At 39.6% G+C, this 26,519-nt stretch overlaps 1 protein-coding gene across 9 annotated transcripts; it reads left to right on the top strand.

Annotated features, from left to right (window-relative positions):
* Positions 1–4,421: 4,421 nt before the first annotated feature.
* On the top strand, positions 4,422–26,180 carry LOC138809144 (glutaredoxin-like protein C5orf63 homolog). 9 transcript variants are annotated; one of them, XM_069995578.1, is made up of 5 exons: positions 9,517–9,826; positions 19,921–20,038; positions 24,425–24,481; positions 25,129–25,186; positions 25,375–25,453. In XM_069995578.1, the coding sequence occupies exons 1-5, from the start codon at positions 9,819–9,821 to the stop codon at positions 25,425–25,427; spliced, it is 294 nt and encodes a 97-aa protein (XP_069851679.1). In that variant the 5' UTR covers positions 9,517–9,818; the 3' UTR covers positions 25,428–25,453. The 9 variants fall into 9 exon arrangements, with proteins under 9 accessions (XP_069851671.1, XP_069851675.1, XP_069851673.1 ...); XM_069995573.1 differs by lacking the exon at positions 25,129–25,186 and adding an exon at positions 13,240–13,289 and having other exon boundaries at positions 9,538–9,703; positions 25,375–26,179; XM_069995570.1 differs by lacking the exons at positions 9,517–9,826; positions 25,129–25,186 and adding an exon at positions 4,422–4,498 and having other exon boundaries at positions 25,375–26,179.
* Positions 26,181–26,519: the final 339 nt, after the last annotated feature.

The following is a 26,519-nucleotide window of genomic DNA, read 5'->3' as shown; positions in this document are numbered from 1 at the left end:
GCACAGAATATTGCTGTGAACTAAACCATACTTCTTTTCATTCACATTTGAAAAGAAACATGAATGAGGTAGTAGGGAAAAAAATGCAGAGAAGAATTAAGAATTGCTTCAATGTGGCTTCCTTCTCTAAGCTTCAATTTCTTTCTCTGTAAAATGGGGTTGTAAAAAGAAATATGTGCTCCATCTATTTTATTATAGAATTGTGAAAGATCAAATGAATTAATATTTATGGAACTCTGGAAATACTACAAAGGATGAATACTGTTGTTCTTACTGGGATCTCCTATGTCATGTTCCTTCAACAACTTTACTTCCTGCCTTCCTTGTTTTGCCTGGTAGATTGAATGTTGATTCATTTCTTTTAATACAGACACAAGCAATCTTCTGTTACTACAAACCTAAAAAGGTTGGAGGCTACGCACTAGTAGATGATAGTCTTGCTCCAAAAAAAAACCTTTTGGGGAAATCTACAGGACATTGAAACCCTGTCTGGCTCTCCCCCTTGCCCACCCATCCCCCTCCCTGCCCCAGTCTTCTTGAGATAGATGAAGAAAGAGGTGGGAATCAAGACCTCTATGAAAACTGTAATTTCACTGCTGATATGGCTTTAAACTTTAACGGCTTTGGTATCCATCTGTAAAATGTCATTTCTGCTGGTTCCATTCTAGTAGCTTAAACAATAGAAAAATCACACATCCACCTCTGTTAAAGTCTACAGTCCCTTTATAATGTATGGGCACTCAAGCTATACTAATTTATTCTACAATTACTTTTAGTTTTTAGCATTTTTATTTGGCTCTTATACTATATAATTAATGGTGTTTACACAGAAAGGTTGTTTAACTAATGTAAATGGCATAAGTGGATTAGTGAGCAAGGCTTAAAACAAATAAACATTTTTCTCCTTTGATTCCCCCCCCCCCCCCCCCCCGCAAATGTCTGGCACAGGAGAAGAGAAATGCCAAAGAGCTATAGAAATCAGATTCCTGGGGCCCATTGTTTCCTGGTAGAACAGGCTGCTAATTCTGTTTCGTACAATGGCTGGCATAGGGTGGGGAGCCTAGAGTGCCCCCCATGACCCACACATCCCCAACTCAGACGCATGTGTTTTCTTTGGGAAGTTGCCACTGTTTTTCCTCATGACCTTAAATGTACCACAGTAACTGGATGAGAGACTTGGGAGATAAACAAATATGTTCAACTCTAAAGACCAGAAAAACACCAGGGAAGAAAATCTGCCAGGCTTCTGAACGCCTCTACCACCACCATTACATCACCCAATTGTGCCAGTTACTGGTATTGCCCTTCTAAGTCAAAGTCCAGATTGTGCATTTTGAGTGCCAGCATAGAAACAGGTTACTGTAAAATCGAGGAGGCAGGACTGCTACTACCTCTAAGGCAATATAAAGAAAAGGCTTTGGCACTAAAGGCCATTTCTTTCCCAGAAGCAAAATCCTGAGTACATGCTGTACCCCCACAACCCCAGTCCAGCTCTTAGGAGGCCTATAGAGGAAAAGCTGGCTCTACATCATCTCAGAACAGATAGTGTGTTCTCTAAGGTTCTCTTGAGTTATCTCAGGAGTTACAGATGAGACTTTACCCGCAGGCTTTCTTTACCATAGACTGCACAGTACACCAGCCTGAGAGTGAAACCAAAGAGATGACTGAGCTTTGGAATCTAAGCCCATGTGAATTCCCAACTAGCAGTCCAGAATACATAGATCTCTGCTCCAGTCTTATTCAGATTCCCAGGAAATAGCCTGGAATTAGGCTCAGACTTACAGGAAAAAGCAAGGAACAAGTGCTTATAACAAGTACCACTTAAATGAACAAAACTATACAAGACCTACTGCTATCTCAAGACTTGTCTTCATGTTCCCTTTCACATCCTTTTAAATATCCTAGAAGCTGTACACAGCCATTGAAACCCCCCCCCCCTTGTAAACTACTTAAAGGTATTTTAATTATATACATAAAAATAGGTTTGTGGGCTGGGAAGGTGGCTCAGTGGTAGAGCACTTGCCTTACATGCATGAGGCCCTGGGTTCGATTCCTCAGCACCACATAAGCAGAAAAGGCCAGAAGTGGCACTGTGGCTCAAGTGGTAGAGTGCTAGCCTTGAGCTGAAGAGCTCAGGGACAGTGCCCAGGCCCAGAGTTCTGACCCCATGACTGGCAAAAAAAAAAAAAAAAATAGGTTTGTGCTAAAGATTCTAATAAGTAATTTTGTCTTTGAAATTAGCTAAAGTCACCAAAGATAGGTTGGTATTCACAAGGAATGCCTGAATTCTTTGAAGAATGAGAAGTAATGGATACTTACCACAGTATTAGTTTCTAACAACATGATTTTTCTCTTTGGACTGTTCCTCTGTACAGCCTAAAATCCTCATTATCAATATACAATAAACTTAAAATATTTTGCTATTCCCCTCCCCCCAAAAACTGCATTACAATTTCTTAATACTCATACTTTAGGAACTTTAACTTGGTGAAAGCACCTCATCTAAAATGTAATGAAGTTGCTGCAGGTGCTACATCTATCCATTTATGAAGTGAACACAATGTTCTCTGTGGTGACCCTTAAATAAAAGTTTACTGTTCTGTTTTTCTTATTTTAGAGACAATTATCTTTCCTGGTCAGACTGTAGACATTTTCCCAAGCAAAGAGCTTATGTCCAGCACTGGATCTAGTCCTGGATCTAGAGGTCAAACTCCTCTTCCAGGATTATGGCCCTGAACAAGGCTCTCTCAAACTAACTAGGCACAGACCACAAGAGTTTGCAGTGATTTCCAGTCACTCCACTTGATTCCTACTCTCAACTGAAACAAAATGGTTGAGATTCCAAATCTTGTGCCAGCACTGAATGACCCAAGAAATTATTGCTAATTAATATTCTGAAAGTGCATGAACTTTTGACTTTTTAAAGAAATTTACCTCTAACCAATGCTAAAAAGCCTTTATTGTTGCCTTTGGGATGCTAGTCATCTTCTGTTTGTAAAATTTGGTTTCTTAAATCCAATTTATTTCATGAAGATTTGTTTTCTATCAAGAGATGAGATTTGGAAGCTAATCTAAAATTACATTTCTAGGAAGTTTTTCTATCACTCCACAGAATGTAAGTTATGCATTTTCTATCAATGTGTTGATTATAACTAGCCTTGATTAGCATCTGTTAAATGAAGTGATTGGTTCCCATCCCCTCCCCCAATACGTCTTATCTGAGTGTATCAACTAAAAAATAACCACAGGTAGTCCATTAATTTATCAAATTCTCTCTTTTAGCTACAGCAAATGCTGGAGTGGCAAAGTGCAAATATAAAAATTTCTACTTCTGGAAATTTCCTCCAACAATATCACATAATCACAGAGGTTTGTTTAGGAGAGTCATTCCTAATCTGTTTTCTAAATTTGTGTCTTTTTAAAAAATCACACATGAAGTGTACAAGGGTATAGATGAGATGGAATTCCAACTCTGCCATGTTCTAGCTGTGAGCATTTAGACAAATTATTATGCCTCCATTCCATCATCTGTCAGATGGTACTAATAATAATAGGATTGTTCTCAGGAATAAATAAGCTAATAAATGTAAAGCTTTGGGTGTGCAGTCACAAATATTAGCTCTGAGTATTGCTATACTTATTACCTACCCATCCTTTTCTATCTCCAGTATCACCACACCTGGCATCTGGACTATTTACTTAGTTGCTTCTTAACTTCCCTGTTTGTCCCACTCTTGCCCATTCTAAACTCTTCTTCCCAAAGCTGAAGGATGCTTTCAGAATAGAAAAGTGATCCATCCAAGTCCTTCCCACATAGGGACACAAAGAGATAAAGGGTAAACCCTCACATTGCCTTTAGTACAGACCTAAAGTCAGCCTCGCTCTGGCTTATCCTCTCCTGAATCCTGATTGTTATTAGGTCCTTACACAGCCCCTCTGTGCTCCAGTCACCACCATCAGTTCTCCATGCCTGCCCCTTGCTGTGCTCCCTCAGCCTGAGATGCTAAATCCAGCTTCAACTCACAAGTTCTCTCATAACCTGACTGCACGCCTGTCCTTTCACTTTTGCTTCTCCTCGAAGTGCTGAGCTGAACAGATGCACAACAGCTGTAATAATAATTGCAAGCATTGTAAAAATACTTCCAATGTCGGAGTCGCCTACAAGGTTTAACGTTGCAATCTCGCTCATCCTGTTCCCCGTAACCGCGCTTAGCCCAGCCCCAAAGGCAGCTGGTAAAAAATTACATTAATAACTGAAAGAAAGTTGGCGGTGTGTGTGTGTGTGTGTGTGTGTGTGTGTGTGTGCGTGTGTGTGAGCACGCGCGCACGCGCAGTCTCGCAGTCGGGCGTGGGCCCGCTGGTTTCCACTCTGCATTGAGGACTCTACAGAGCAGGTGGCCGGCAGGGCGGCAGGCGCGGGCGGAAGTGCGGGCCGCGGCCGGAAGTGCCCGCGCGGGCGGGCGGAAGTGGGGTCGCTGGCGGCCGGCGTGAGGCTGAGGTGGGTTTGTGGGGGTTCCCAGGGCTGTGGCGCCCGCTGCGCCGCCGCCGCCGCCGCCGCCGCACGGTGCGAGTTTAATTTAATTCTACCGGGAGCTGTAACTCTTTGACCCGCCCGGGGCGGGGAGGGCTATGGGGGGGGGGGGGGGGAAAGGAAGCGAGTCTGCGCATGCGCGGCGGGAGGGCCCAAGGCAGCTTTTTAAAAGAAGGCAGAAAACGTGTCAGCCTCGCGCGTCTCCCGGTACTGCTCAGATACCCCAGGCCCGCGGGTGCTTATCTCACCCGGCAGCCTGCTGGGATACTTTTGAGCCGCCGTGATGACCTCTGACTGGGGGGCACGGGTGGGACGGTGCAGGAGGGGCGATGGTCCGGGCTTGGGTGGGCGGCAGCAGCCTCCGAGCGCGGGCGGGACGGCGAGCGAGACCCGATCCGAGCGAGCCTGCGCAGTTCTCTGCGCATGCCCAGCCCTGCCCGGCACGCCCAGCAAACGGCAGTGCAGGTTTTCAGAGTTCCCGCCAAATCTTCCCCAACGCGAGCAGACGTGGGATTCTTTCCAAGGCTCTTTTTTTTTTTTTTTTTTGGCCTGTTTTTGTTTTTCCTGTTTCTTAATAGAATGGGCTTATTTGGACTTCCTATTTTAGTACCCCCTTAAAAAAAAAATCCACACTATGGCCTAGGATAAGCCCCAGGAATTCTGCAATATAGAGGTAGTGTCTAGAATAAGTTGGTAGCACCTGTTCCAGCCTGAGCTGGGCTCCTGGAACTATATGTTGCTTTGATGCAGTAGCCACTTCGGCTTCATGTGCCTTACACTGAGCAACTTCAGGTGGCTGTCAGGGGCCACGGTCTCCTCTTATTTAGTAATAGTTTGTGACATAGCTTATTAAAATGCACGTGAAGTTCTGTACCAGTATTTAGAACTGTATACACTGAAGTATATTATAGGTAAATAACAGAAATTGAAAACATGTGGGAAAAGAAGTATACCATGAGAAAAACTGATTACTATAACACTGGGGCAAGCCAGAAGTAATCATGGTTCTGTATGAAATGATGTAGCCTAATAACCTGGGTCCTACTTTGCTGAGAAATTGCCTGGAACCAGAAGGCTTACTTGTGAAAATTAAGATTTGTAGTTGTAGTGTGCTTTAGATAGGCCCTAGATTTTCTCCCCCCCCCCCCACTTGCTGTGTGTGGTCCATTAGTAGCCACCTGCCAAGAAAAGATCAATTTTTTTTGTCTCCTTCACCAGAGGAATATGTGACTATGTAGTTTCATTTAGATGGACTATTATCAGACAAAGTAAAGGAAATTATTTTTTTCCCCCAATTTGAGAGTTTATTGGACTGTTTTGTTTCAGTTTTGTTCAGTTACCTGGCTATATCCAGAGGCACTAAGGAGAGATGACTTCAAACTAGTTTGTTGGTTTAAATTAAAAGATAGATAGCTTTATATACGCTAACAGTTTAATATATTGTTACCCTAATATTAGAGCTTGGGGTTTAAAACATAGCAAGACCTTGGTACAAATAGGGCTTTTTTACATTAAAAATTTTTTTTAATCTAATTTTTGCACTGCTTTATTCAAGAAGTATACGCCAGAGGAAGCCAAAAGCCAGCTGGAATAGTTCCTGAATGTAATTTTAATCTTGTTTGCAATTATTTTGATGGAGAGAAACCATCTGGATCAGGTATGTGTAGCTACTCAGGTAGCAAGGCTGAGTGAGCTTCCACTGTCCTTAACTTTTGTATCCTATAGTGGATTCTAAAAATCATTTGAGGAAGAATATGCAAAAGGAAAAGTTTTGGCCAACATCAGCATAGATATATAATTCCACATCCCTAATTTTCCATCCCACTATACCACAGGGATCAGGAAGAATGAAGATACTGCTTTTTATTCTATTTCTTACCTCAGAATTAGCTTTCCAGAGATTAGAAAATATGATTCTGAAAAGATTCAGAACATTTTTTACTAGTATCTTAGTCCTTCTATTGATATAATGAAATACTGTAGGCCAGATAACTTATAAAAGAAGTTTATTTGTCTCACAATTCTGATGGGTCTAAATACTATGACACTGGAATCCTAGAAAGGGTCCCTGGCTGCATCATACCATAGTGGAGAAGCAGAAAGGGAACTGGCTGTGTGGAGTGACCTTAGTTTATAACACCTACTCTGGAGAGAATGACTTTAATCAGAGAGACCCACCCTTAATCTCTTCTGAGGACAGTTAGTTCCCTATGACCTAATTGTCTTCCTCTAGGTCTCACCTTTTAAAGCTTCTAGCCATCTTATTCCATCCACATTGGGGACCAAGCATCCAAGAAATGAATCTTTGAGAAATATACTTAAACTATATCCAATCCATAGCAGTCAACAATATCTGCTAACACATTTTATTGCTAGTCTTTGTTCCTGGATACCGTGTCTCCAGTCTTCTCCCCAAATTGTGAGGCCCTTAATGGTAGGGACAGTGTATGAATCACTTTTGTATTTCTGGCACTTTGCATATTGTAAGCACTTAGTGCACTTTGTAGAAATGAAAGGCACAAGGCTCATGCCTACAGTTCTATCCCTTGGAAGACTAAGACCAGGAGGATCACGGTTCAGGGTTGGCCTGGGCAGTTTGTGAGACACTTCTCAACCTATAAAAATAAAAGCAGGGCCCTGTGTCCCAGCGACACCAGAAGTATAGGTAGAAGGATTACAGTCTAGGCTGGTCTTAGCAAAAAGTGAAACCCTATTTGAAAAATAACAGTGGCAAACCAGGCTAAGGGTACGATTTGGATAGAATGCCTACCTAACAATTTCAAGTCTTAAGTTCAACTCCCAATAGGGCCAAAAGAAAGAAAAATTGAAAAAGCAGTACTCTGAATGGAGACTGACTCTAGTGAAAATAGCACCAGGAATGCCCCAAGATAAAGAAAAGAATAGAAAATAACAATCACCTTTTAGGTGTTTCTAGATACAATTAGAAGTAAACCTTTGCTTACCAGGGAATATTTGAAAGTCCATAGATAAGTCACTGAACTGCCTTTCGAGGAGATCAGGCGTGATTGCTTAAAGGGTCTTTGTTGAATCAAGTTGAATGTGCAAGCTGACAGGTCCTAACAGCCCTGACCCATCACCTGCCTCCAGCCCCATCATGCTCAGCTCCTCACCCGATACCTGTTTGGCAAACATTCAGAGAGAATCCATGCCCTAAATTACTTAAAGCACCTGAATCTTGGTTTGGTCCTATTTCAAGTAGGATCTGTGTCTAGCCGCTGTTTTAAGTAGGTTTCTCAAATAATATTGAAGAAAAGCCTCAGTTGTTGTTTTTTTTTTTTCTGCGTTAATACAGCATTCCAAAGGAGTTCAGAGTTGACAGCATTTTATGTTGTGACAGGGAAGCCAGGGGCATATGCTGTTTCTTTGTCAGTGGGACTGCAGCAGAAACCAGAATGTGACAATTATAAACAAATGAGCTTCCTTTTATTGTTCCAGAGCTTTTACAAATTAATAATGAAATATAGGGGAAATGATTTCTAGTTTACTTAGGCGGGAAGGACATGACATTGAATTATTTGATTTTTTAAAAAAATTCTTACTACATAAAGTCCTTCCAGTTAGCCAAGAAAAAGGATACCATTGTTTAATAGAAATTCAGTCAGCTGTGGCAATTTGAGACATATGCCTGGAAAAAAAGAGAGCTAAATTCAGCTGTCTTTGGGTTCAAAAAGTGAAATTAATGTGAATCTTCTTAAGAGATAAGAACCTCATTTTGTGTTAAAAGAATTTTTCCATCTGAAACTTACTCTTTCCTTTTTCTCTCCAGCCTTAAAATAATTCTTAAGCAAAACATGTTGTCTTTATATTGGGTATACTCTGAGAATTAATATGAAAAACTTTGTGAGATTTGGGGGGGAGTTGAAGACAAGTTATTGAAGTTAAAGATGTCTTCTAGTACTGAAATTCCATGTTAGTCTCATTGTATACAGTACACAAATACTGTATAGAGATACTTGAAAATATATAGAAATGAACAAAGACTATGATATGAAGACTTGGTTAAACATTACTTTCCTTATCCAAAGTCAAAATATTCCATATTTGGTAGCTGTTAAAGAACAGAGCAGAACTCAGAAGACTATAGAACTCAGAGTTGCTAGGGCCTGACCTCAAGAGTAGATGGTTCCTTATGTTCAAATTGAGCATTGTGCTTCTGCAGATGTATGTCCTGTTGATGTCATAAATCCAGTAGAATGTTAGATCTGCAACTGAGTGTCTAAAGCCATTTGCTCCCAAATAGCTGGAAATTAATGAAAGTCTTTCAGGTCTTTTGGTTATGAAGATAAACTCACTTCTCTGGCAAGATAAGTTGGAAATGGGCAGCCTTACTGACAAATTGAAAACATTGCCTGGGCACATGGGTTTTAAATTGCTATTGCTTTTAGAAATGGGCTTGGGTGCTTTTTAAATAGCAATGAAACTGGGATTGCTAGCTAGGTACAATAAGACTAAGGTGTTCTAATGAAATTGCCTTCTTTCTGAGTATTAACTCTCAGTCATGCCTTCAAAGGGAATAGGTCACAGTGGTTAAGAAGGATAATGTGAGAGCCAGGAGTGTGGTTTAAATAATAGAGCAGCTACCTTGAAAACATAGTCCCTGTACTTGGGGAAGGGGAGGGGATGCTGCATCCTTGTGCACTTTCTCCCATTCCTTGAACCAGATGATTTTGCCTTTATCTTAATGCTGTCTTTATGGAATGAAAGAATTTTCAAATTGGTTTTTAAACTCTATTAAGCCCTCCTGTATGATATAACCTAACCATATTATTCAGGCTTTTTGGCTTTCAGGAACAGCTTTATAGCCATTATGTCATAATTGAACTGAACATTGTTGTACACTCTGAATTTGGAATATGCCTCTCTGGCGCTAGGCCAGCTGCTGAGTCAGTGTCTTTGGGGTTGAGGATGGAGGGAAGGAGTGAGTAGATGGAGACCCCATTGTGTTAAGTGGAATTGGCTCAGAATTCCCTTTGGACTCTCGTGTACTGAAGGGAATGTGTTCTGTGAATGTGTTGCTGTTCTTTATTAACATCATTTTGTTTTTTCAGCTGAATCTTTTCCTGGAAACCTTTCCTGACATTGTCATGTGTGCCAACCCCATTACAGAGTAGACTCCTCTGAAGTAATGATCTGGAAAGAGTGACAGCTAAGGTCTAAAAACTCTAAAACAAACCCTTGCTTATTCTGGAATTTCTCTCTACTACTTCACATTTGTCAGCTTGCTACAGGCCAAGGCAAAGCAGCTGTGCTCGGAATATGGAAGAGAATGCTAAGGCAAAGAGAATCTTTAAATTCATATGATAATAAGAGAACAATGCATTGTTCTTCCTTTTGGGAAGAGCTTTTTCATCTCAGATGTTTTTAGGAAGTAAAGTGACCAACCACTCTGTCACCCCGTCCTCCCACCCCCCCCCATCTATCACCCCCTTTCCCCCATTTCCCACCCAGTCCTTTCTGACACAAAGCTTTCCTACTTAGGATTGAAATGTGAGAGAAAGTACATTTACACTTCTACCTGGATCTGTAAGTGAATTGGGATTCTCTTTACAGGGCCAGGTATTTTAGGTTTCATATTCTTGTTCAAGGTCTTAGGCAGTCCCATGTGAGTACTCCTTCTTAGACCAGGAGGACATTTGGTGCTCAAAGCCAGGAGCAGGAAAAAAAAGAGCAGGACAAGTAGTAGAATTTCCATTTCACATTGACAAAATGTTGGCTCAACTAGACAAGGATTTGCCCAATCTCAGAACAAGTTAGTAGCAGTTGCTTTTCCTTTGGGATGTATCTTTATAAAATCCTCATCTAAAATAGGCATTCAAGAAATTCAAACATGCAGAATTACAACTGGAGCACTACCTGAACGGTAACTTTAAGTTCTAATGAAGAATTGTGCTTAATTCCTCTGACTGGTGGGAGCTGTGTTCATTTAAGTTATTTTGATTTCTCTGGACAGTTTATTCAGAATTTTTTGGAATGACTTTTGTTTTTACAAGTTACATGTAAGGGTTGGAGTTGTGGCTTAGTGGTACAGTTCTTGCCTAGCATTCACAAGGCTCTGGGTTCAGTCTTCAACATTCTCTCTCTCTCTCTCTGTCTCTGTCTCTCTCTCTCTCTCTCTCTCTCTCTCTCTCTCTTTCTCTTTCTCTCTCACTCTCTCTCTCACAGACACAGACACACACACACACACTGAAACAGACTGTCAATAAAGTCCAACTTTACCATTAGTTAAGCAGATTTTGTTTTGACATATATAAATTGAGTATATCATTGTTAAAGTAGTAATTTCTCTAAATTTACTTTGAAAAATAATAGCAAGCACTGGAAAAGAGCAACTGGAAGGGAACTGTCCTTTGTTTAAAACCTATCAAGAGGAAACTTAGAATCCTCCCAAAATGCAATTGCAGTGTGCTATTTTGTGATTCTTAAACTAAGCCAATACCTTGTGCCAGTATATTTGCTGGTTAGCAACTTCCTTAGTGGAAGGTAAATATGTTGATCAGTGATCTCATGTCTTGGAAATTACTATTTAAGAAATGTTCACCAGGGGTTGGAGGCATGGCTCAGTTGCTAGAGGGCCAGGCAGTGGGTGAAAGTGTCAGGTACCAAGTTCAAGTCTCAGTCTTGGGCAAAAAGAAAGGAAACATGTTCACAAGCTAATATTTCTATTTGAAGTATTTTTTAGTTTTTCATTTCCCCATTTTTAAGATTGCTACACTAAAGACAAGTCATCCATTTGGGGCCAATAAAAGCCCATTTTCATCAATAAAATTAGTAGTAGTAGCAATTGTAGTACTGACTGGTAATTATTGGTAATTGGTAAATATTTAAGCCTTGCTCCTCTATTTTACTTTATACAGATTGTTTTTTTTTACATTTATTACTCTTTTAGGCTAGACAACTTGCCCTTCTCTTCCTACTTATTTCCTTCTAGTTAAGATGTTAAATTAGGCAAGAACCAGTCAAGGTCTTTCATTTTAGGAGTAGGCACTGATTGGAAGAATTAATTACTTTGGAACAACATGAGACTCATGTTTCCTGGTTTTTGTAGGTTCATTGCTCCTATTCTAGGCAAGCCTCAACACTGTTTGGCAATGAACTATGCCTTCTGTTTCTTATGTGATGACAGACTTCCTGGGTTTCCTCTTACCCTTCCCAACAGTTCTTTCAGCCTCTTCTACTGGTTCCTTTCTTCCCAACCTCTAAAAATTGTATTACCTCAGATCTCTCCTGGGCTGTTCTTTTTCTGTACTATCTATATGATTTCATCCAGCTCCATAGCTGCAGATTAAATCCTTAAACAAATGGAAACTTAATTTTTTTAAATTTTTTTTCTTTTGGTTGTGGAGCTCAAACTCTGGGCCTGGGTGCTGTCCCTCAGCTCTTCAGTTCAAGGCAAGCGCTCTACCACTTGAGCCACAGCACTACTTTTGGTTTCTGGTGGCTTATTGGAGATAAGAGTCTCATGGACTTTCCTGTTCAGACTGGCTTTGAACAGTGATCCTAAAATCTCAACCTCCTGAGTAGCTAGGATTACAGGCATGAGCCACCAGCACCCCGCACAAATTCAGATTTTTGTCTTCAGCTCTGGCTCCTTTCCTCAGGACCAGACCTGTGTATGTGACTGTCTTCTTGAGTTCCAACATGTTCCTAGCAGAGCTCATGGCCCACATATATTCAAACTGCTGCTTAGTTTTCCTCATTTTGGTAAATGGTGGCTGCCACTCAACCAGAGAATCGCTATCCTTAATTTCTTATGTCTAGTTCATTGGCAAGCCCTACTTGCTACATTTCTACTCTTGTCCCTGCACTTACCTCCTAATTCGATCTCTTCTTCAACTTTTGCCCCTCAGTAATCCATTTCTTACATTTTGGCTAACATTATCTTTTCAAGGGGTATATGAGTACTAATTGTACTTACAAGAATATGTCAGTTCCTTAATATGGCTCACAAAGCCTATGTGATTTGATCCCTACTTGACATCATTTAGCCTTAAATTCTGCTTGTTTTCCCCATTTTCTCTTGTGTTCTGTGCTTCAGTTACTCTAGCCTTTGTTTCTAGTAAGTTCTTTGTCCTTCCCTTGGAGCTTTTGCCTAAAACACTCTTTCTTCAGATCTTTACACCTTCTGATCCTTTAATTCAAGCAACTCTTATGCACAGAATACCTCCCTTAGTCACCATCAAATTTATTCTCTTCCCTGTATGTGATATCACTGCTTGATATGCTCTGATGTTAAAGAATCTCATTTCTAAAATGTAGAGCCCCAACAGGGCAAAGTGACTTTCTTCTTCACTACTTCACCTCAGCACTGATAATGGTATCTGGTACATGGACAACAGTAGATAATTATTGAATGAATGGATGGATGAATGAATGAATGAATGCCTCTACTTGTACATTTAGATTGTCAAACTGACCCAATTCCTAATTCCATTTTCCTTTCCTGTGCAGCCCTTTTCTGAATGCTCCTGCTGGATTAATCTTCTGAAGCACTTGATTATCTTGTCATCTGTTCAAAAGGCTTGTCAACCAGCTATAGCATTGCTGCCTAAACAACTTTATGTCTAACCCCAGATTTGGAATGATTCTCTTTTGTCAGTATATCCAGATCCTTAATAAATCAAGATTTTTCTATTTGAAACCAAATCCAATATCATCTCACAGTACTCTTCTTTCCCTTTCTCTTTAAGCATTGGAAGTCACCTTTTACATGGTCCCATTAGATGTCCTATTAGCCTGGGTATGTATAAATGTCTTGTCTTCTGATCACATTTTGTTTTTAGCCCTTCATGGGTAGAGATCATCTCTTCAATTTCTCTCTCTACTATACAACAAATAATGGAATTCTTTAGTTGACTAATACTGTGAAGACTGATAGAATTTTTGTTTTAGTTAAGAATTTTTCACCTCATGAATCTGCTAAAATCCATCTAGATTCTTGTTGCTTATATTTAGTACACAAAGTTGATTATTACATGTGAGGGCCTTATCTGAAGAGAAAAATATTGGCAGAACACCAAGCCAAATAAGAAAAACATTTGATGGATTAAATGGTGACTCTGTGAATTCCATATACTTTTAATAAAATTGTAATCTTATTGGATAAGCAAGGCCCACACTTAAACAGCTAAAAAGCTTTTTCACAAAGTTCTTGCAAACTGAAAGATGTGAGAGCAAATGAATATAGTACCCATTGAGTCCAGACAGTGGAGTAGAGACATCTAGATACTTGGCAACCCCACGGTCATGATGATAATTTGAATGGAACATAAAAGAGTTTTTGTCTAGGCACTCATGTGACCAGTAAGTCCTGGACCAATCAGTTGACCAATCACTTCTGGCCACTAATTGTCTACTGGCTTCTTTTGTCTCCTATGTGGAGAACCTGTTGGCACTGAAATCCAGAAGTAGAAACTGCAGGAGGGGAGCTGCTTCTTGCCCCCTGGGTAAGGCATGATACAAACCTACTGTATAATGTAAAAGGAAATAAGCAGTATAAACTGCATGGTTGGAATAAAGCTGAACAGGATTCCACATAGAACTGGCCCACAGGGAAATAGTAATTCGGGATCTCCATTACAATATCTTGTCTGATTGGCACCGCCTCCTTAAGCGTTTCCCTAGGCCAGCTGCTCCACTGGGGCCGAAGCACTAACTAAGACCTGAGATCTCCTCACAGCCGTGAGTTAGGGCCCAGCTCTCTGGTCTCCCACTTCCATCCTAACCTCTGGTTCCCTGCTTTCTGTTCTGTATCTTCATTCCTGGCCTTTCCTAGTCTCTTGAAATTGATGCTTCAGAGTATGCATTCAGTTTTCAAGGGTTCTGTTGCTGTTTTGTCACTAAGCACTAGTGTGCCTTTCCCTATCAGGACCCTCTATTGCCCTGGATCCCAAGATCCCATGTTTGCTTCTTTCTTGTTTAGAAAAGAGAGACTGACTGACCAAAGCAGCAGAGGGCCACTGGGGAGGCGTGGTTTGTCCCTGTTCTTTGCATTGGGTAGAGCCTTGTGAGTGAACGGACTAGCAGCCCTAACAGGAGCTTTACCTTGTAACGTAAACTTTCGTTAATCTAAAATAATGAAATTTGGTCTCAACAGAGGTGTGTGTGTGTGTGTGTGTGTGTGTGTGTGTGTGTGTCTGTCTGTCTGTCTGTCTGTCTGTCTGTCTGTTCATCTGGTTAAAAATAGGAACATCATACTTGGTAATGAATGTGAAATGGAGCACTTAACTTCTCACACGGCACAAACGACTGAGCTGTCTTTATGGGAAATAGGTTCAGAAAGAGCTGTGGTAATAGTGTTGGGTTAATGTCAGCTCAGCATTAAATTTACATTATAGTCTTGTGAAGAAGCTCTAACATTATCTGTTAATAACCAAAGCAGTACCTGAGTTTATATATATATATATATATATATATATATATATATATATATAGAGAGAGAGAGAGAGAGAGAGAGAGAGAGAGAGAGAGAGAGAGAGAGAGACTTTCTGATTTTGCACATGAACTAACACTGCAGCTTACTGATGAAGGATCATGTGAGCTTGGAGCTTTGGTGTGTCAGAGGACTCTTTGTATGAATCAAATTCTGGTCAGTGAAGGTCAGTTTTTCTGCTCAAGCGAGAACAATGTTGTTTCCCTCCTAATCAGATGCAGACAGTGTTTGAAAAATCCAGGATCCCCACATAAATGATGGCCTGCCACAGCCTGGCCAGCTTCTCATGCAAGAAATGAATAATCCTTAATAAAGGTTCAAATGGCCCTGGCCTCTTTCTGTACTGTAATGAGTTGCTTTAATGATATACCCTTCAGTGCTTCTCAGAAAAGAAACGCTATAACATTATCTTCCCTATTCTATCTGGTTTCAAGGAGGCCTGAATTAGTCCAATCAGACCACCCTCCCATCCCCAATGTACTTGAGTGTGTCATAAAGACCACTGAAGTGAGTCTCAGTTTTGTTGAAAAACAACATTCTCTTTCTCTTCCCGGGAGATCCATGCCTCTGAGCGTGGCACTGGACTTGAAGCAGCAGGAGTCACTATCCCTATTGTTAGGCTTTAGAGTTTGCTTTAAGCACATTCCAAATTCAGTGTTATGCTTTTTGCTCTTTTTAAGTTGATGACAGAGGTGACCCAATTGTACTACTTTGATATTATGAACACAGCTCTTGGGCTCCTATCACAGAGGCATGTAACAAAATACAAAAGATCAAATTGTATCTGTGTGTAGTTAGAACACGTTCTTCATGACTAAATTCAATGGCATAATCAAAAGTGTCTTCTCGTAGCAGTGGGCTCATGATGGAGACCACCTTTCAGGATATTTTCTTATAGTGCTAAGATACTAGTCAAAAATAATAGAACTAATGAAAATGTCACATTGCCAGAGTAGCCCACATTAGGATTTTACTTCAAGAAGGCATGATTTGGTGAATGTGACATTGACAGCAATGGTATTAGACTTTATAGAGTTAATAAAATGTTCTAAGGAGAATATTACAGAGTTCCCATTGGAGTACATCATTTTTTTTCTTTTCTGGTAATAAGACTCCAGGAATTGAGGAATGTTAGTGTTCATTATTTAATTATCTGCCTATCAAGGAGAAGGAGCATGTTCTTTATATAAGATTCTAATGTTATAATACAGTACTTCCAAAGCAACAAGTTCATTGAACAATATGGTAAAATGCACATGCCTTAGGGCATTTAGAAAATATGCAAGTTGCAAAATTGCATAGCATTGATATCTTCAGTAAACCAATGTGCCACCTTTAAGTAATTAAGAATGTATGAAAAAGACATGGAGAACCACAGTGGGAAGCGAATGCGTTATAAACAAAATAGTTGTAGCATTATCACTGAAGGCTTTCCTTCCCTATCTGGTTTGGTCGAACAAATATTCTACCAACTCTGGAATGAATAGCAACTCTGTTTACTATGACAGGTTTGATTTGTCTTCGGTGCAGCTAGGACTGCATGCTGTGTTCTGTTGTGTTAGAAATACTGAAGCAGATTTCCATTGTGAATGTGAAATTTTTTAAGCCTTACCACCTCAGTCTTAGTTCAGCCAGGTACAAGCAGAATGTTTTCCCTCCTTTGCCTGCCAGGCATTGATAAATCTTGTGTCCTTCTCCCCAAAATGTGTTTGCCATCCTAGTTTTAGAATCCTTCTCATTTCCAAGGGCTATATTTGTGCCTTTAATAAAGCTAAAGTCTTGTCTTTTCTTTCCATGTATAAAACTACTTTTTTGCTCCCACGTCCTGTGAGTGTAGGCCCTGATAGCAAAGAGCCTTTCCAAATGCAGTGATGCAGAAATTTTTATGCTAGCTTAATTGTGGGTGCTTCGAGATACAAAATAAGCAGATACCTGTTCTGAACAGTCTTGTTTTCTCTTTTGTTAATGTACTGTATAGACAAACTGTTTAGAATCTATGCCTTTGGCCCCATTCACCTTTCAGAGTTGATTCTGCTAATATGCAGACAAAATGTGATGTCATAACTTTGTTGACAGTAGCACAGAATATTGTAGAATTGTTCATATCCACTTTCTACCTTGGAGTAACTCTGGATGACAAATAATTTGGGGATTCGTGTGTGTGTGTGTGTGTGTGTGTGTGTGTGTGTGTGTGTGTGTGTGTGTGTGTGTGTGTGTGTGTGTGTGTGTGTGTGTGTGTGTGTGTGTGTGTGTGTGTGTGTGTGTATGTGTCTATACCTATGCCTGTGCCAGTACTGGGGCTTGAACTCAGGGCTTGGGTGTTGTGTGCCAGTACTGGGGCTTGAACTCAGGGCTTGGGTGTTGTCTCAAAGCTGGCACTCGACCCCTGAGTCACAGCCCCACTTCTGGCATTTACAGACTAATTGGACATAAGAATCTTGTGGAGTTTCCTGCCCAGGCTGGCTTCAAACCCTGATCTCAGATCTCAGCCTACTGAGTAACTAAGAAATAGGTGTGAGCCACTGGTGTCCTGAGCTTGTGGAATCTTACCACATTTCTTTTGTCTGTATTATCAGAATCCCTTAGTTAGCAAGGAGATTTGGGGAGAAGTGGAAGAGTAAGAGCTTAAGAATGAAAAAAAGATCAATGTTTTCATGGATCAGTATCTGATCTTTTTGTCCCTTGGCCTTTACTGTAATTTGATATGGGTTGATGATTTTCTCTATAAAGTCATCTCATTCTGTTTGAAATGAGTTTTAAGCTAATCTTACACTGAGGAGCCTAGTTGCCAATGAAGATTAGCAGTTAATTAATATAGCCATGCTCTGTGGATCAGAGCAGGGGATGATGTGAGGGAGTGGCCATGAAGAGCTTAGAACCAACTGCAGCACCCAGCCCAGAGCGTGGAGATACCCGAAGGAGTCTAACCTTTAACGATGAAATAGCCCAAACAGTGACTGCTGTGCACGCTGAATGAATGAACAGGGATGAGGTTGCAGAGGGAATGAAGGACTCGTTTCAGTACTTTTAACATTCACCTAAATAGTCAAGCACTTATTTTATGCCAAGTTAATTGTAGGTACTTAGAGATACAGGATAAACATATCCCTGCCCTTACAGAACTTACATCATATGAGGGGACATAAGTAATTTTAAGCAATAAATGACAAGAAAACTATAACAAGGCATGAGGAGGATGGAGACTCATGGGCTGGTGAGGATTGGTAATGTGGTACAAAGGCAGTGACATGACACTCAGACGAATGAGGAGACCCCAGTCAAGTGCTACCCTGGCCAGGGGAAGGAACTGGCCACCAAGCACTGAAGGACTAGAAAGGTGAACTTTTTGCAGCTACAATAGCTAAGGGAGGAGAAAGGGATAGAGGAAGTTGAAGAGAGAGTTGAAAGGAAGTTAAGAAATGATGATCATCCCAGAGATGTGTTCATCTTGGGAATATTAATAACTGACAAAGCCATCAGTGCAAGTGTATTTTAACAGCGAGACTGTAATATTTGTAGTTTTACAGACAAAGCTGAAGGCTCAGTAGAATAACTAGGAAAAATAGAGAGTCATGTCAAACAAAGTAGCAGGATGAGAGAGCTTCAAAGCATAGTGCTTGACATGTTGCTATCAAGCTGTTCTTACTGGAATCTCTACAGTAGAAACACTAGAACATGTGTATGTGAAGTTTTTTTTTTTTAATCACTACAGTTTCCTTTTAAGTTGAAGAGAGGTTTGGGTTGGTGTTTTTGTTTTGTTTTTTTCTGAAACATCAGCTCAATCTGAGACACACACCCCAACTTGCTCTTAACTACAGATTTGTGTTTCCCCATCGCTTGTAGGTCTCATAAAAGATATCCTACTATTCACAATAGACAAGTTGTGGAAAGCCCAGATATTCTACACTAGATGAATGGATCCAAAAAATATGGTACCTATAAACAACAGAATTTTTCACAGCCATTAGTAAGAATAATATTGTGTCATTTACAAGGAAATGGATGGACCTAGAACAAATCATGTTGTGGGATAAGCCAAGCTCAGAGGGACAAATGGCACATGTTTTCTCTTACATGCAGACGCTAGATCTAAAATATACCAGGACATGATAAATTATACAGAACTCTAGGCATTCACACACATTGAGTCTAAAGGAGGATACTATTAGGGGAGGAACACAAAGATACAATGCCTATGTGCATCTGATCATATTAACTAGTATGTATGGAAATGCACTCCAGGAAATGAAAGCAGGAGGGTTTTTTTTATTGTTGTTTTCTTTTTGTCTTATTTGTTCATTTATCTGTCTTTGGGAGGGGAAAGGGGCGCAACAGAAATGGAGGTACAGAGAGTGACACTCACTAGACACTATGTTGAAAATAAACTATAGAACTTGTGGGTGGGGAGAGAAGAGGAAAACTGGGGGAGAGCAAAGAAAGAGGTGACATTGTCCCAAAAGAAATGTTCAATTACCTGACTTATGAAACTGTAACCCCTTTGTACATTTCTTTTATAATAACACTTTTTTCAAAAAAAAGATATCCTAATCTATAACCTGGGACTTGTACTAGGGGCTTTATTATTTCCTTTACTGTGGTGTTGTTGGGAATGTTGGAGGCTTGCCTCCAACTAAAGTCCGTCTCAAGATACTACTACTTTTCAGTGGTTGCAGGAACACCAGCAAAGTCTGCAAGTGAAATTTTTTTTCAAATTACTGAACTTGTGCAGTGTTTACTTACAGGAACCAAGTGATCCATAAATATGGATTTTTTTCCATTCTAAATTCTGCTTTGTTTGAAATACAGTAAGGTATTGTGGAAACTTGCCAAATATTTAGTTGCCAAGATGCAATTCTGAAGCCTCCGACTACCATAAAAGTTTTAATTTATTGTTGATATTGTAAATAATAAAGTCAATGCTTTATTTTTCTTTTCGCAGAATTAAGATGCTTCAGTTTCAAGGAAATAGCATGCGACTTGCCAAATCCATTGGACCTTTCTTGCGAAACCTCTCTGCCTCTAATACCACTCTGCCTGTGCTGACCTTATTTAAAAAGGTACCGCGTGAAAAATGAAAACTACTACTTTAAAAAATAACGTATTGCTAGAAGCAGTGATACATACCTATAATCCAAGATACTTGGGAGGCAGAGGCTGGGAGAATCATTCATTCAAGTGCAGCCAAGTTAAAAAGTTAGTAAGATTCTACCTTAAAAAAGCAAGCTTGGCATACTGATCTGCATTATCTTTTAGTTTGGGCAGCAGATGAGCTAGTCAAAATATTTAGTTAAAAATACTTAAAAGGGCACCACCAGCTCACTCCTGTAATCCTAGCTGCTTGGAAGGCTAAGATTGGAGAATCATGGTTTGAAGCCCGCCCAGGCAGAAAAGTCTATGAGACTCTTATCTCCGATTATCTGAAAACTGGAAGTGTAGCTGTGGTTCAAAGTGGTAGAGCAGTAGCCTTAACCAAAAAAGCTCAAGGACATTGCATAGGCCCTGAGTTCAAGCCTCACAGACAACAAAGAATTAAAAAATAAAAATTAGAGCCTGGGAGTGGTAGTGAACATCTGTAAGCCCAATTGTAAGGAGGTATAGGTAGACGGACTATGGTCTAAGGGCAGCCTTGAGGGAGAAAAGCATGGGACCCTATCTGAAAAATAACTGACACAAAACAAGAGATGGGTGCATGGCTTTAAGTAGCAGAGCTCTTGACTAGCAATCTTGAGGCCCTGAGTCCAAACTCAGTAGCTCTAGAAAAAAAGGTTAAAAAAGGGATAAACCTGATAGATATTAATACCCTTCAATATCTCTGCCAGCACAGTAGCAGTAATTGTTTCCTCCTGAAAAACCTCTTGGTCACCTAATTAGTTACAAGAAAGTAAATTAATATATCCATTGTTCACCCTACAATAAAAATATGTTATAATATGATGTTTTTAAGTGAACCACTTATAAATAAATCAATTCTTCTTATCTGCAATAGCTATGTTATATAAAGCCACCACGAACATGGAATTAGCTAGCACTAAACTATTGTTCCTACGAAGATACAAGGTTAGGTTCCTGTGAGCCTCTGGCCACAATATTTTTGAAAACCAGTCAAATGCATAACCTAATTTTATATGTTGCTCTTTAAAATGCCTTATTTAATGTGTATTATTAATCCATTAACATGTGCAATATAATAATTCCTACCCAAATGAAGCCTAACTAACCTACATACTTTCTCTATATTTCACTACTTTCTTATGCTTAGGAACACCAGGAAACATTCTAACACTGTGCTTTGGATAATTTTTAAAAATCACTAACAAAAAACAAAAGTGCAAAAACCATAGCATTACTCATAAGGCAGCACCCTTATCCGTAGCCATGAGGATCTTCACTATGGTTACCGCAGTGGGGCTGAAGCAGAAAGGCAACGCATTGCCTTGTGAAACGCAGTTTAGAATTGGTGATTCTGAAGACTGAAATGTCTATCCCTCAGTAAATTTTTGTGTCTGAGGATGACCACAGAAGCACTTTGGGTATTGATTTGGGGGTTACAGATAAGTAGAAAACCCACAAAGGTACAGAATCTATAAAGAATGAGGACTGACAGTACTTATTTTCTTATTTCTAACACTATTTTAAAGCCATAAAGTGACCTTAAAAATGTTTAAAAAGCAAGGTGCTAGTGACTCATGGCTCTAATCCTAGCTGCTTGAGGCAGCTGAGATCTGAGGATTGTGGTTCAAAGCAGCCCAAGCAGGAATGCCTGTGAGACTTTTATTTCCAATTAGCCACCAAGAAGCTGAAAGTGCAACTGTGGTTCAAATGATAGAGTGCCAGCCTTGAGCAAAACTCCTCAGGGACAGCACCCAGGACCTGAGTTCAAGTCCCAGGACTGGTACACACGCACGCGCGCGTGCGCGCGCACACACACACACACACACACACACACACACACACACACACACACACACACACACACACACACACACACACACACACACACACACACACACACACACACACACACACACACACACACACACTATTTAAGAGCTTTTCCTGCCTGCCATTTATAATAGAAACATGGTTTAAATTATAAATTATAATATGATTGTATGTTTTACTAGCTGATATCACTTTGTCTGATTTATAATAAAAATGAACTTAAATTGTTAATTTAAACATAAAGGTCTTCAGTTTTTTCAGAATTCGGGCATTTTTTAAATCTAAGTTTTCTAATAACTTTTAAATATTTTTAAAAATGACTTTTTTATTTGAAATATTTAAAGTGCTTTTCATATCTATAAATCCAACTTCACTTTTATACAATATGACAGGAAAGGTATATGAGAATCAGAAAATTAAAATAATCTCTTAAGGCTAGTTGTATTCAGTTGGCCTACTGTTCTGCACTATCTTTCAGTTTGGGCAGCAAATGAGGTAGCCAAAACAGTTAGTTAAAAATAAAAAAGACCAGGCACCAGTGGCTAATTCATGTAATCCTAGCTACTCAACAGGCTGAGACCTGAGGATTGTGTTTCAAATCCAGCTTGGGCAGGAAAGTCCATGAGACGCTTATCTCCAATTAACCAGCAAAAAGAGCTGGAAGTAGAGCTGTGGCTCAAGTGGTAGAGCCCTAGCCTTGAGCACAGAAGCTCAGGGACAGAACCCAGGCACCACGTTCAAGCCCCAGGACTGACACCAAAAATTAATTAATAATAAGGAAAAACCACTATCCATTCACTTCATATATGTATTGAACCTCATGGTGGTGTACCTAAGGCATCACTCCTCCTTCAACAATTCACAATCAATCCACTGAAAGAAATACTTATTCTATCAGTTCTCTTCCAGTTACAATAGAAAGTACTTCCCATGGGTCTCAGGGATAGTCTGATTAAATCCATGTCCATTCTAGCTTTTCTCATGGATGACAGCTGAAGATCTCAAGTATCAGACTTTATAGAAACTCCAGAAAATTCTCCTGACTATCCATTGGCTCTGATTGGCCTAGCCCAGAGCCAAGCACATGCAAGGAGAATAGAATGTCCTAATTTGAGCCTATGTCAAGTGTCCCGTCTTCATTATTCAAAAATGGAATTAGCCACATGCTGAGAATAGTTTCTCTGAAACAAAATTACAACATTCTTGTTATAAGAAAGGGTAGCAGGTAATGGGCAGTCAATCCAACAAATAAAAAGGGTCATGGAAAATCCTGAAAAAAGATGTTTGGATTGCCTAGACCATAGGGTATTATTCTGTCTTGTGTCTTTCTAAAGTGTGACTCTCCTCATGGAAATACATATACTTATTTTCATATTATTTGTACAAGCTTTCTTAATTTTGAAACAGCCAAACACTGGGTTCTAGATATTTCTAAAACTTTACATGTAAGAACAAGTTTTTGTTAATGTGGCATTTCTGCAGTTTAGCATTTGCTTTTAATATTCTATGTTGACCTTTTGAAGTTTCACAGAAAATTTCATCATGATTGTTTTACTGTATCATAAACTGTTTTTAATCTGTTTATTTTAATGCTGATAACAATTTGAAGAGCCTAATTCTCTGTCTAGCAAATTATGGCCAATAAGACCCAGAAATATTTCCTTCCTTATTTCCAAACACAGTCTGAGCATGTATGTGTGAAGGAAGACCCTCTACTCATATAACAGCTCATCTCTTTCTGATATGTTAAAAACTGATTTTAAATGAGCATCAGTAATGCTGAACTATTCTGAGCTCATGCAAGAGAACATACAGCTAGTCCTTTATCTTAGGCTCGGTGACTGAGAATACTTTAAAATTTTATATTCCCAATCTATATTCTCCACAAGGTGGTTTAAGAGTACAAATAAATGGACCCTAAACTCCTTGCTTTTTAAGTAGAGCATTACTCTAGTATATCTGTGGATGACATTTGAAAAAGTAGCAAAATATTATGAATTGATACTATCATCATCTGGAGTGAATGATGATTTTTTTTCTCTGCTTATAAAGCAACCAGTGTTTAATTCTACATGAATAGTTTATTCCTGTGAAATAAAATTTAGCTGTCAAGGTTCAGCACTTCCCAGTTAGATTTTAAGCCATCCTGTTAGTGTCAACTTTGCTGACTCTATGAGGCCAAAGTTGAACTTAGGAAGGGAAAAGCCCTTAGATCAGTGAAAAATACTAAATACTTAAATCTGTTCTACACACAAAGGTATATGTATTTGTGAAAGTGTATGAATGAGAAAAATCAAAACAACCAAAATGTACAGAGACTCCATCTATTATGAAATACTGTCTATAGATTTTCTGATAGTATTTTGCTTTGGAAATAGCAATACAACTAACTTGATAGAAAACTGTCCTTCAAAGTAAGTATAATATGCTTTTTGCTGTTCTTTTTTATGCTAAATACCATTCTTTGGGTTTAACGGCTTTATTTTTTTTCTTCCCTGTAGGATCCATGCCCACTTTGTGAAGAAGCCAAGGAAGTTCTCAAGCCTTATGAAAATAGGGTAATCTAATATAGTGTAGCTCTTATGTGTATGGGATAGGTACTATATATGGTATCAAGTACGTGCTTGGATCCTTTCTTTAGGAAAAGAGATTAAATGATTTTTCATTCAGATTTCTTTCTGTTCTTCAGAGAAAGACTTTAGTGCTGATTTCCATAAAACTCATTACTCCTAAGTGTTTTCTTCTGAACAACACTGATTTTCTTACTTTGACTCTTAATAGAAGTTAAACTAGCAGTATTCTTGCTTTCTTTAAATTTCTGGTCTCATCCTGTTTTTTTTTTTTTTTTCTGCAAATCCTGAATCTTGAACTCTGGGCCCAGGCGCTGCCCCTGGGCTCCTTTTGCTAAAGGTTAGCACTTTACCACTTGAGCCATAGTACCACTTCTGGCTTTGTCTGATTGATTGGAGATGAGAGTCTCACAGCTTTCCTGCCCAGGCTGGCTTCCTGTTCATGTCTCTTTTTAATCTTATAACTTCTATAATGTATTTTCTTTTTTTTTAATTGTGAAAATACTGTGCAGAGGGGTTACAATTTGAAGTATTTTCTTGTAGTAAATCATCATGACCCTGACACTCGTATAACCAAAACGCCTGTGTCCTGATTGGCCACAGCTTCACACCTGGCACATGTTTTGTTTCACCAGGAACTGAGCCCCACTGGAAAATGTAGGAGGGATAAGAGAAGAATAGCAGGATTGGGAGGTAGGAAATGCAGTATAATGAAGCCAGCCAGGTTTTGGAAATCAGGGGCATTAGATCCTTGTGGACCTAGGACAAAAGACAACAAAACTTCTCAGCCTGAGAAACAGTCTGAGAATCAATAGATCACTGCAGTTGATGATCATGTCATGGTCTCTAAAATATGAAGCCTTAGCCTCTCCATGTTTCAGTTTATTTTACAGGAGGTGGACATCACACTTCCAGAAAACTCAACCTGGTATGAAAGGTACAGATTGCACATCCCCGTCTTTCATTTCAATGGCCAGTTTCTGATGATGCATCGTGTAAACACCTCAAAGCTTGAAAAACAGCTTCTGAAATTTGAGCAGCAAAATGCTGGAGACTGACTATTCCCTTCATGAGTTTCCACCCCCTCTGTCATTCTGATACCTCTTTCACAGAGCCCCAGGACGCTCTGAACTCAGTGTGGTACCATATAAGTGTTGCATTCCTCTTCTGATTGATGGAAGTGCCCACAGGGGAACTGTTTCTTACGGGCTTTTTAGAATAAAAGGAATACATTGGCAGAGGGTGGATGATGGAGAGCAGTAGATGTCCATTTGTTGTATTTATTCTTCCCTTTCGTACTAATGTGGAAGTACTGCACATGCCCTGGACAGGGCTGTTGATAAGAAGGCTTGCATTCCCCCTGCTGCTCTGGAGGCTTAACCTTTCAATGAGAGAATAAATGCTTTTCTACTCAGTAGATAAAGTAAAATGTGAATTGTTAATAACTGCACAGTCAATAAAGGGATGTTTTAACGAATACATCCATATGAAACCTATTTCATTGGGATTTAATAATACTGGTTCAAAATTAAAGTTCATTTTTGTTGAGTAAAAGAGAATAATTATCCTGGCCAAAGAGGCTCTATTTCAAAAAGACAAAAGAAAGATTTAAACCCTTAAAAATGCATCTAAGAATCTGAGCAATGTGAATTGATTTGTAATATTGAGGGATGCCTATGATTGTTTTTCAATTATCACCAATTAAGTTAATTCAACTTACTATAAGACAGCAATTTTACCAAGTCTTAATACCTGATAGGAAATTGACTTATAACCGAATAGACATCTACAGATGAACTATTCGTCACCATTTTATTTTTAAGGTATTAAAAATGTGTATGCCCTAATTTATATTTAGGCAGATTCAACCAACTTAAGAATAGATCCACTTGGGGCTGGGAAGTTGGCTCAGTGGTAGAGCGCTTACCTTGCATGCCTGAGGCCCTGGGTTCGATTCCTCAGCACCACATAAGCAAAAAGAAAAAAGCCAGAAGTGGCGCTGTGGCTCAAGTGGTAGAGCGCTAGC

This window comes from Dipodomys merriami, unplaced genomic scaffold, assembly GCF_024711535.1.
Source record: "Dipodomys merriami isolate MVZ:Mamm:240054 unplaced genomic scaffold, mDipMer1.0.p SCAF_487, whole genome shotgun sequence".
In the NCBI taxonomy this organism is placed as follows: Eukaryota; Metazoa; Chordata; class Mammalia; order Rodentia; family Heteromyidae; genus Dipodomys; species Dipodomys merriami.
The sequence above is the reverse complement of the archived record's forward strand: the minus strand, read 5'-3'. Positions and strand labels throughout refer to the sequence as shown.

Excerpts from the sequence above, each read along its gene's own strand:
- LOC138809144 (XM_069995569.1), top strand. Across the intron at positions 20,039-24,424 it reads TGCTGACCTTATTTAAAAAG|GATCCATGCCCACTTTGTGA; the intron begins GTACCGCGTGAA and ends TCTTCCCTGTAG. Across the intron at positions 24,482-25,374 it reads TCAAGCCTTATGAAAATAGG|TTTATTTTACAGGAGGTGGA; the intron begins GTAATCTAATAT and ends TCCATGTTTCAG.